Source organism: Hibiscus syriacus, unplaced genomic scaffold (assembly GCF_006381635.1).
Source record: "Hibiscus syriacus cultivar Baekdansim isolate YM2019G1 unplaced genomic scaffold, ASM638163v2 tig00111011_pilon, whole genome shotgun sequence".
NCBI classification, from domain to species: Eukaryota; Viridiplantae; Streptophyta; class Magnoliopsida; order Malvales; family Malvaceae; genus Hibiscus; species Hibiscus syriacus.
In genome coordinates, this window is record NW_024062952.1 from 37,612 (window position 1) to 49,759 (window position 12,148).

The following is a 12,148-nucleotide window of genomic DNA, read 5'->3' on the forward strand; positions in this document are numbered from 1 at the left end:
TCGACAGAAAGTTCAAATTCTGCTCTGTTGGGCCCTTTTATTACTCCAGACATGAAGGAATTCCAGGATGCTTTGTTTGACTTGGAATTGCTTGACCACCCTTATTTTGGCCCTACTTTCACCTGGAGCAACAAACAACACGAATCATATCTAGCAAAAAAACTTGATAGAATCTTAGTTAATCCTATTTGGTTTACTGCTTTTCCCAAGTCACATGTGGAATTCCTTGCTCCTGGAATTTCTGACCACTGTTTGGTAATTGCTTGGCTTTCTAAAGAGGTTCATGCTGACCATCCTAAGCCTTTCAAATTTTTTAACTTTTGGGCCCACCACTCTGAATTCCTAAGCATAGTTAGCCATTCTTGGCACTCTTTTTCCCAGGGCAACCCTATGCAACAACTGTTCTCCAAGCTTAAACGCCTAAAAATCAGTTTGAAAACCCTAAACCAGCAGCATTATAGCAATATTTCTGATCGTGTCAACCAAAAGAAACTGGAGCTCGAGGATCAACAGATCAAATCTTTAAATCTTGCTGATTCTTTCCAAAAAGAATCCCAATTGCAAAACGAGCTCCACCTCCTTCAAGAAGCCGAAAACATGTTTTTAAGACAGAAAGCGAAGGTACAGTGGATTAATCACGGTGATAAATGTACAAAATTTTTCCACTCTGCAGTTGCTACTAAAACGAAGAGGGATACTATACGTGTGCTTATTGATGACCAAGGAAGAAGATTAGAAACTTATGAGGATATGGCTACAGAAGTCTTACGGTTCTTTACCAACCTGATTGGGACTAATTTTGAGGTTAAATCTTGTGACCCGAACACTTTAAAGGAGCTGCTTCTTAGCTCTTTGCCTTTGGAAAGCTCTAATGATCTTGTTAAGGAGGTTACTCGTGATGAAATTAAAGATGCATTTTTTTCTCAAGGCAACGATAAAGCTCCCGGTCCGGATGGTTACACTCCATATTTTTTCAAGAAAGCTTGGCCTATTATTGGTGATGACGTGGTGGCAGCTGTTACTCACTTCTTTAGAGATCCTTACACTCAACCTTATGCATTTAATGCCACTTGTATTACTTTGATACCTAAAATTCCAAATCCTAGCCAGGTGAAAGATTTTCGGCCTATTTCTTGTTGTTCGGTGGTCTATAAAGCTGTTTCTAAAATATTGGTCAATCGATTGACACCCCTTCTCCCTGGAATTATTTCGTTTAACCAAACGGCTTTTGTTAAAGGGAGGAACATAGTAGATAACACTCTTCTAGCTCAGGAGCTTGTCAAAGGTTATGGAAGGAAGACTTTATCACCAAGATGTTCAATGAAAATTGATCTCCACAAAGCATTCGACTCTTTACATTGGGATTTTATTTCTACTGCCCTCATTGCTATTGGACTTCCTGCCAATTATATTAAGTGGGTTGAGGCTTGTTTCACTACTGCTCGGTACTCTATATCTTTTAACGGTAGTCTAATTGGCTTCTTTAAAGGTGCTAGAGGATTAAGACAAGGTGATCCCATCTCACCTTTACTTTTCGTACTATCAATGAATATCCTTTCTAGTATTCTCAACAAAGCTGCTACTAGAGGTATTTTTGGCTTCCACCCTAAATGTAAAAAGATTGGGTTAACTCATCTCACCTTTGCAGATGACTTGCTTATTTTCTGTCGAGGGAATGTAGAATCTGTTGTGGGGGTAATTAGTGTTCTTGATCACTTCTATGAAATTTCAGGCCTTAAACTTAATGCTCATAAATGTGAATTCTTCACTGCTGGAATTTCACCAATGAAAATAGGAGAAATCAAACAGATTACGGGTTTTAACCATGGTTGCTTACCTGTTAGATACTTGGGTGTTCCACTAGTATCTAGAAAGCTTTCGGAGAAAGACTGCATAGCTCTAATTGACAATATTAGAGACCGTCTCCATAAATGGTCTCGAAGACATTTGAGTTACGCTGGAAGACTCGAGCTCATTAAAACTGTTCTTCATAGTATCACTAATTTCTGGTGTAGGCAGCTAATCCTTCCACAATCTGTGCTTAATCGGATTGAGCAGTTATGTTCAAGGTTTTTCTGGAAAGGTTCTGATATTGCTGCTAAAGGTGCAAGAGTTAAATGGGATAAGCTTTGCCTCCCAAAATCGGAAGGGGGTCTTGGCCTAAAAGACATAAAATCTTGGAATAAAACTTGTATTCTGCACTTGATAAAGAAAATCCTTGCGGGTGATGGTTCGCTATGGATCGCTTGGATCAAAACTTATGTTATCAAGAACTCTGATTTTTGGACTATGGAGGCTAGGATCAATACAAGCTGGAGCTTTCGTAAACTGCTCAGTATGAGGAATCACGCTGCCCCCATTTTTGCTTCTGGAACTCATTCAATCAAAGACATATGGCATCACATCCGTAACAAAGATGACAAGGTTACTTGGCATAAACTATTCTGGTTTCCTCTTCATGTCCCTAAGTATAGTATTATTACTTGGATGGCTTTCCTTGACAGATTACCAACCAAAAATAGGCTGATTCGAATGGGGTTAAACATTGACGGTATTTGTGTGCTTTGTAGTGAAGAGAGGGAAACTAGGGACCACTTGTTTCTTCATTGTTCTGTGGCAAATTCTGTTTGGAACTCTGTTCTGCATCTTAATGGCATTTGCAGAGGAACTTGTTCATGGGATGCTCACATTTCATGGGCTTGTGCTTCATGGAAAGGAAAATCACTACTCACTACTATTATGAAGCTAGCTTGGACTACTTTTACTTACATTATTTGGGAGGAGAGAAACAAGAGAATTTACCAAGGACGCTCAAGAAATGTTAATGCCTTACTCCTTGCTATTAAAGACTCTGTTGCTATTCAACTTAAGGGTAGAGAAATAAATAGAAATGACTATGTCAATAATACTCTTTGTAATCAATGGGGTATTGAACATTGATGTTTTCAGTTCTGTTGTATAGTGTTGTAAGTGTTGATTTTTATGTAAGAACTTTCAGAGTTTTGAAGCAGTTTTACTGCTCTTTTGGATATAAAATTGAATTGATTTATCCAAAAAAAAAAAAATTTGGGAAGATATCAAGCCGAAAATCAGATATTGAATAGGTCCATTGCCAATATGGAAATTTCATATCAATGCCACAAGCGGGAGAATGACGCTGAGCTAAAAGCCGTTAGAGCAAGAACGAGAAGTTGATGAAGATTGTGGATGATTGTAGTGATCTTATACAAGAGCTTCATAAACACAATGACTTTCTTACAAGGAAAATTCAACAGCAGTGTCTACAGCTCCGAGAATCGGCACTCAAGATAGAGAAAAGAGACAACGTCATGAAAGAAACTATGACCCAAGCAAGCAATGTGGCTCAGAAATGGGTTGATTTAGCTGGCTTTGCAAGAGAATTGAAGCAGATTGACAACTAGACCCCCGAGCATGAGTGGAAATTAAATTGGCTTTTGAAAGAGATAGAAAAATTTGGATTGAAAGTTGTCTGTTATATGTAAAGTTTGTTTGATGTATCGAGACCTTTGTGTTCAATGAAAGTTGTTTTAAGATGGTCACTCTTGAATGACACCTTTTGTATTTGCATCTGGCATTTGCATTTGCATTACATGTATTTATTTAAGGATTTTACATGCATTAATTATAAAAACACAGAAATAATTTATGGAAGGATATGTGACAATAATCACAAGATCGTCCATTCATACTACTTCCTCATCGTCATGAATAAACAAATGGAAACAATGGAGCAATCTCATAAGGGATCACAAGATCAATTAGTCGGGTCACAACAAGATACGAGGAATAAAGCATCGGGTTCTTTGCAAGGCGTATCGAATCAAATGATCCAGGTACTGGTACCACAGGCTGCTGGTAAAGAGAAAATGAAGGATAAAGGAAATCAATCTCATCAGACTGGTACATCAAGAGTGATAATTTGGCCTGGAGCATCTAACTCATAAGCCTCGTCAATTTTGAGCAATTTGAAGACAAATTCAGGTGGTTGAATGAAGCCATTGAAGATATGAAGATTTTTAATGCCCCTCACAAGGAGTTAGAAGCTAGAGAACTCAGTTTGGTCCCTGATTTGGTCATCCCACATGAATTTAGGGTGCCTAATTTTGAAAAATATGATGGCACTAGTTGTCCCCTAATTCATCTGAAGATGTTTTGTAGAAATATGGAAGGGTACCTAAATAATGACAATCTGTTGATTCATTACTTTCATGATAGTCTTGCTGGGGCAGCTGTAGTATGGTATAACCGTCTGAACAAAGAGCAGATCAAGATGTGGGTCAACTTAGCTGATGCTTTTCTGGGATAATATCAATATGTTAAAGGCTTAACCCCAAAACGTCATGACCTTCAAAGAATAAGAATGAAAGCTATTGAGAGCTTTAAAGAATATGCCCAAAGATGGAGAGGAGTGGCAGCACAAGTTCAACCTCCTTTGTTAGAAGATGAAATATCATATATGTTTCATAATTATCTTCCAGCTCCTTTCTTTGAGTTAATGCTGGGAAATTCGACGAAGGGCTTCAAGGATCTTATGATGGATGGAGAGATAATTGAAGATGCAATCAGCAAAGGAAACTTGAAAGACACTTCCAAACGTTCAACTAATCAAAAGGAAAAGGCTGATGAGGTGAATGAGTGTCACATCCATAGCTCCCACAACCGCAAACAAAAAGGGGCAACAGGTTACTCGAGACGTCCAAAGAAAGTCCCAAGATCAAAAAATGCTTTGAAAGTGTTCCAAACTCCTATCTCAGATCTGTATCCCCATTTGATTAAAGGTCAATACCTCATACCGAGGCCAGTGAAAGTGCAACCAGACCCTTATGCTCATAGCTATGATCAAGATAGTGTCTATGATTTCCACTTGGGGGCATTGGGACATTCTACGGGAAATTGTAGGCCGCTTTTAAAGGAGATAGAGATGTTTGTGGCAAATGGGACGTTGACAGAGGAATTGGTGGAAAAGTGGATGACAAGCTTGAGTGGGGCATCAAAGAAGAATATGTAACATCTGTTTGAGTTAAGTACCACGACATTGGATGGGTAATGGGGCCACATAGGTAGGAAGAGATCATTTCATTCTATCATGAAGCTTTATTCCATTTGCAACATCATGTTTGAATTTGTTTTTTATCCTTTCTCAGTTTTTTATAATGATATTTAAATGAATTCATGCTACTTTAAAGATGGTGATCATTGAATTAAATTTGCGATTTGAAATTCTTTAAATATCAATTGAATTAAAAAAAACTCTATAAATGGTCAGAGTTATTGTTCTTTGACAAAGTGACATGATTGAAACATGATAAAACAAGGACCCTGAACCTTACCTTCAGAATATACAATCGAACACCATACCCTTTCTTGTAGGATATAACATTCTCCTCTTATAAGGGAATGAACAAGAGGCTTGGTATTCAGGTATGTATAGGAGCGGACAACATGTGACATCTTTTGTGTATGATGTTACAAAACCGACTAGATTTCACTTCTTTTGATGATGTTCAATGATGATTATGATCTTTACGGATGGAATAGTCGAGTAGATGAGTCTAGTTTAGGTCAGTTGCTTGGAAATTGAACTCTAACGATGAGATTTTCTGACTTTCAACAGCACCTAGACTATGACAGGTTCTTCTTGACAAGCTTAAGAAATTGGATCCGTATACCCAGATTATAATATTATATGTATACAATAAAGCTTGAGTTGTCCCTCTAGAGCAATTGGTTAAACGCCCGGGCTTTATGGATAGAATTCAGCTAGCTTGATAAAAGTGATTATATTATATGTCTACAATAAAGCTGAGCTATTCTGCTAAAGCAATTGGTTATAGAGGAAACTCGAAAGCCCTGGCTTTATGAATAGATTATATTCAAACCATGACCCTGATCGGGTACTTGGCAATTCGGTGTATGCTCCACTGTGATTGTCAAGTCAAAGACTTTGTGATGAGATGAACCCTTCAGTTAGCCCGATAAAGGCAAATTACAATAAAGCTGATTTCAGCTAGCCAAATAATGGCAAATTAAATCAATTTTATGAATAAGGAGTTTCAGTAAAAATGGACTAAAGGAGTTAAGGAACACCTGTTATAGTCAATTTCACACGAGCACTCAGGAATTTCATTTTTAGACCGATATTTCTGCACTACTTTTGTTAGAGGAGTCTATGAGGCTTGAACAAATGGAAGATTTCAGAGAATTTAAATAGAAGTGTTCTAGTAAGTCTAGTAATTGATTATGCAAGTTGCGTCATTTTGTCCGTATCCGATTAAAATATCAAGACGAGAAAGATGTGCATGTTAAAATATTCACGATGATCGAGAGGGAAATGAAATTTTGGTGGTCGAAACCTTAAAAAATAGGAAGTCAACCTGAAGCCAACCCATCAATTTTGACACTTCTCAAAGAGCTATAACTTTGAAAACATCAAAGAAACTATTGATTCTTTTGATATTCTGTGAACTCATGTTTATGATTCGATTCGATTGTAAGCTTGAATTAAGGGGCAATGTTTTATAAAATTCTTTCATTTTTTGATCCCTATATTAAGAAAAAAGGGAAAACATATTCAAACATGACAGTTTCAAGTGTGAAAGGTCCTTGAAGCTTGTATGACTCATTATGCCTCTATTAGAGAAAAGGAATAAGCAATGACAGAACATGAAGCATTCCACGATCTTGAAGTAGATGGTCCAAGAGAACAGAATGAATGAAGAATGAAACTTAAAACATTTCCTTGTGACGTTGTCAATTACTCATCAAGAAGAAGATGATCTCATTATTCAGAAGGGGCACATATTACAGCTTGTACAAAATGCAAGACATTTTGCTAGAAAAATTGGTCACTTCTTAAGTGTTTATGACAATGTGAAGAGACGCCTTCAACCTACTTGATAACACCACTGTGTAGTGACACCAGAATGAGAACATTCAAGTTATGATATGTTAGGCACGAAGAAATCCATAAGTACCCACTTTGGGGCATGACTAGAAACCCAGATCATGTTGAGATGACAAGATTCAGACAAAGAAGATATTGAGAATGAGTCTCACAACTTGAAGTGTCAGGGGAAAACTGTGAATTTGAGCAGAGCTTACCTTGTAAAGCAAACCAACCGAGTATCAATCAATGACAGAGTCCAGAAAGAACAACTTAGAAAGCATAATTGAGCTAAGGACAAAAATGGGACAACACAGTGGTATTTCTGATCATAGCAAGAAGTTGAGAGAGAGCAATTTCTCCGAAATGAAGATAGAAAACAAAGACAACAAGAAGGTAGAAGAAGGTCAGATTACTCTTCAGAAATGCAAGTTGGAAATTATGAGTTGTTATACGTATATCTAAAGCAAACCTCGGAGAGGAATGATCAAGTAGAAGAAGATTGAGTTCGCCATTTTAAAGTCAAATAAAGATAGAATCGACATTTATGCATTCAGAGAACATCCTTTGCATAAAAGAAAAAGCATTACACTAATACATTTAATTGCATTCGTGTTTCATGCATAAACACATGGTTTTGACAGATCCTCTAGTGAAAAGAGAAGATGCAGGATGTTAAAATCCCAACAATTGAAAGGTAGAAGTTAAACATCAAATACAGGGAATTATGTTTAGAGAGACAGAACCTGAGGAACGCAGAGGTCAATCCACAGAGGAAGCATTACTTTGAAGCGGGGCATGTGGCCCGACCATTAAGTCGTTTTATGAAGTGAAATGAGAAAGATTTCTCATTAAAATCTAAAAATTGAAATTTTTGAAAAGTAAGAAAGACTTCTTACCTAGTAATCAATTTAAGTCCTTCGGGCCATCAGTAAGTCTTTCGAGCATGATAATTAAATCCTTCGGGTAATTTGTAAGCCTTCACCGAAGAGTTGTGAAGCAAACCCATCAATAAGTGCCATCAGTAAGTCTTTCGAGCATGATGATGAAATCTTTCGGGCCATCAGTAAGTCTTTCGAGCATGATGATTAAATCCTTCGGGTAATTTGTAAGCCTTCACCGAAGAGTAGTGAAGCAAATCCATCAGTAAGTGCCATCAGTAAGTCTTTCGAGCATGATGATGAAATCCTTCGGGCCATAAGTAAGTCTTTCGAGCATGATGATTAAATTCTTCGGGTAATTTGTAAGCCTCCACCGAAGAGTATTGAAGCAAATTCATCAGTAAGTCTTTCGAGCATGGTGATGAAATTATTTGGGTCATTTGTAAGTCTTTCGAGAGAGATGATAAGTCCTCCGGGCCATTTTAAGACTTCTCGGAAGAGCATTGGAGCAAGCCATCAGATCATCAGATGTGGGAGAAAAGCGAAGGTTCTCGAGTACAAAGAAACGGATCAGTTGATTAAAAGCAAATGCGAACGAGGAGTCATTAACCAATTCAGAGTCCCAGGAAAAGAGAGGTTCATATGGCAGCCGAGTCCAAGAAGATTCTCATATCTTGTTGTTGCGAGACAAACTCCCTCAAGAGAAATGAATTCTCAAATATTCTCTTAAATTCTAAATTTTTTCTAGTATAATATTTTTCAAATCTTCAAGCATACATTAATAAGTGGAAACGTTTGATTTTCAGGTTTAACCTTCGAAGTTGAGCCTTCATGGAAGAATAGTGAAGCAAAATCATACCAGAAGATTGTTCGAGTTCTACTCCATGAAGCAGATAAGCAATTACATAAAGTTTCACTAAGATCTTTCAGATGCATTTGCATTTCAGGTTGAGAGTTCCGATCTTATCGCATATGGCCTCATACTAGAGTTCATAGGACGCTTTCCAATACTAGTTACTTTGCCAGCTTTAACTGAATAGCAACTTCTGCAGGTAACATTTCATTTCGCTTTCGTAAATTGGCATCAAGTTAGAATGATCAAATTCAATGAATCTACATTAGGCAACTCCTTAATAAGTTCCTTTTGTATTACTAATTGTTGAGAAAAAAATTGATGCAGGTGCTTACATAACCAAAAAATGATCTTGGAAAGCCGTACAAGAAGTTATTTAGCATGAACAATGTAAGTTGACTCTGTCTGTTCAAATTCTCTATTCTCTTACCATCTTTATTTAACTATGTTGCTTGGATTCTTCATTTTTCTTCAAGTACCCCCATGTCTGAGACATGGATATGGGGATAACCTCCAAGGGTCCTCCAAACATGGAAAAACTATTTCATAAATATCATGTTAATTTGAATCAGATCACTTACTTTCACATCATTTCACTAATTTCAGGTGAAGCTACATTTTACACCTAAAGCGTTGAGACTAATTGCTAAGAAGGCGATGGCTAAGAATACAGGTGCCAGGGGTTTAAGAGCTATAATGGAAAGCATTCTCACTGAAGCGATGTATGAGGTATTTGCCATTTGGGGTCCCTATGTTTTGAATGATGTTCAAACAAGCATGAGTTTGCTATAGACTATGTTACTTGAACTCTGGTGTGAATGTCATACGGGTATGTATCAAAAATGGGCATGATTAGACTTTTCTATGTTTCCCATGTATTTGGAGAATCCTTAAAAATCATCTCATATCCAATGTGTTTGACACATACTTAAAGAAGAAAAAGAGCCAAGCAACATGGGGCATAGATATATCCTTTTGAAGTCAAAAGTTTTATGTAGTGAAGCATTTGATGCTTGCATGTTTCAGATTCCAGATGCAAGGACTGGACAAAATAGAGTAGATGCTGTTGTGATTGACGAGGAATCAGTGGGTTCCAAAGATACCCCTGGATGTGGAGGGAAGATTCTTCGTGGAGATGGTGCTTTGGAGCATTACTTTGCGAAAGCCAAGTTGAAGGATTCTATTGTAAGTTTTAGCCTGTATAGCATCTACCTCTTTTGATCATATATCAGTACGCCAATTCATTTATGATATAATAAGATTTAACTCCATTGATTACTTTTAGTCAATCGGTAAGGAGCTCAATACCTTGCGGAGTCTTATAAGGAAACTAGGTGCTCAGAATGCTTACCCCCAAAACCCTTCTTGGGTTATAAATCAGCTCGATTCGAGGATAGTCTACTTGATACCATGGGTGTTAGATCAATAATAATTATATTGACTTCTAATATGCTCTTATGGTAGATTATCGATGTGGAAGAAAGCATTGTTACCATATGAACAAAAATAATTTCTTATAGTAAGTCCCGACATAATTTGCCTATTTTCTTCAGCATCAAGTCATAGAAGGATCAGTGTATACATTATAACAACATTACTTGGTAAACATGATTGTGCTTGTACTTGTTTTCAGGAAAACCATCCAATGGTCGAAGGACAACAGGCGGAAAGAGAATCGGAGGTTTCATCTAGAGCCATGAGCTTGTAGGAATTTCCCCACCGAAGTTGTTGCTGTAATGTGGTAACAGTATTTGTTATTTGTAAAAGTAACATTCATTCATTGGCCCATTTATCTTGTATAACAACAGAAATTTGGGTGCCATAGTTGAATAGAAAGATACAAGAGAAGGAAAAGAAAAATAAAATTGTAGCTTCTTAGTGAAAAAACGGCATCCTGTGTAAAAATTTTACTCTGTTCAAGTTCACATTGTAATTGCCCACAGTAGGACTTGATCCCACGACCACAAGGTTAAGAGCCTTGTGCTCTACCAACTGAGTTGGACGGGCAATTCATTGTAATTTATTGTAAGATTTCCATTAATTGAATATCACGTGTATGTTGAAATGTAGTTCTAGCCATTTGCCAATATAGTTTTTTTTTTAAATAATGTACCAAGATATATACTTTACTTGTATGCTTATAAATATGTAGTTCACAATATTTTTGATGCCACTAGGTACTGAGTTATGCAAGCGAACTGATTGGTAGAAACAATTTCAGATAAATCAGGTGATATTGTAAAAGCATGTTCATTCGCTTGAGTTGCAATATTAGCAACTCGGGAAGTTTGCTATGGTTTGTGGTTAAGTTTCTGTAGATACTCGATTTGTCCGGGGTTATGTCGGAACAAACTCGAAGCAATGGCAACTTAACCCGACCCCAAACCAGTTGAAGGCTCAACTCCAACCCACCTGACTACTCTCTGGAAAACAAGGATAGTTATGGGGGTTAACAAATATTATCGGGAGTTAACCAAGAGAATTGGGGTCCATGATTTTAAACATAGAGAAAGAAACTGTAAATAGGGTGAGGGTCGGTTTTTATTGGAATTAACTGCCAAAGGAAAAGGAAGGGATTAACCACTGGAAACTATCTGGAGAGGGGAGGACATGCAGAAAAATAGGAGAAAACAGAGATCATAGAGAGAGAAAAGGGAGGAATCATCACAGATTACAAAAAAAGGGAACGATCACAAGTTACAGAGATTACAGAGACAAAGAAAAACCTGAGAATAATTAACCGAGAGAACGAGGGAGAGATATTACCCGAGGGAGATATCAGCCATCACGAGAGGACGAGCAGGAGAAAATCGGATTAACTATTAGCAATTTCGTAGTGTAAAGAGAATACGAAAGAATATCATAGTGTAATCATGTAATTCCAAAAAAAAAAAAAGCAATAAAGGTACATTTTTTCGAGAATTTTTCTCCAATTTCTTTATTTTCCAGTTCGTTTTTTATGCGTGTGTGATTGTTTTTAAAATTAAAGTTTGAAAGGGACTGGGACTTACCTAGACTGCTCGAACACAAGTGGGGTCTTGTTGACTCCGTTTGTTCATGGTGGGGGTTTCATTGTCAAGGAAAAAAGAGTGTTTAACAAAACAGAAATAAATTAGAAATAGGCAGTAAGAATTTGTCTATAGAAATGAAAAACCTAAATGGAAATTACCTTTCTTCTTCGTCTGTAAGTTCCTTTCTGTCGTTGGGGGGCTATGAACGATAGATGGTTGCAATGGTTGCTTCGTTTCGGTAGAGATTTTGGGTCATTACCGTGGCTGTTGAATATGCTGGCAGGCGAAGAGAGTTTTGTAACTCTCTATCTATCGAGAAGGAAGGTAGAGAAGTAGAAAATGGACAAGAGTTGAGCGGTAGAGGTGATATTAGTTTAGGTTTAATATTAGTTTAGGTTTTATGTAAAAGGTTTTGGATAAATTAAGGTTTAGCCACTGTGATCTTGGGGGGTTTATTCTGGTTACAGTACTTGTTGTTTGGTTAAGTTGCATTTTAATC

The 12,148-nt window shown here is 37.2% G+C and overlaps 1 protein-coding gene and 1 pseudogene across 1 annotated transcript; both read left to right on the top strand.

Annotated features, from left to right (window-relative positions):
• The first annotated feature begins 2,210 nt into the window (after positions 1–2,210).
• On the top strand, positions 2,211–2,940 carry LOC120149870. The gene is made up of 2 exons (XM_039162570.1): positions 2,211–2,424; positions 2,505–2,940. Exons 1-2 carry the CDS (start codon positions 2,417–2,419, stop codon positions 2,938–2,940), a joined length of 444 nt encoding a protein of 147 aa, XP_039018501.1. The 5' UTR covers positions 2,211–2,416.
• A 1,576-nt stretch (positions 2,941–4,516) lies between these two features.
• LOC120149871 lies at positions 4,517–9,864 on the top strand (annotated as a pseudogene).
• The last annotated feature ends 2,284 nt before the right edge of the window (positions 9,865–12,148 follow it).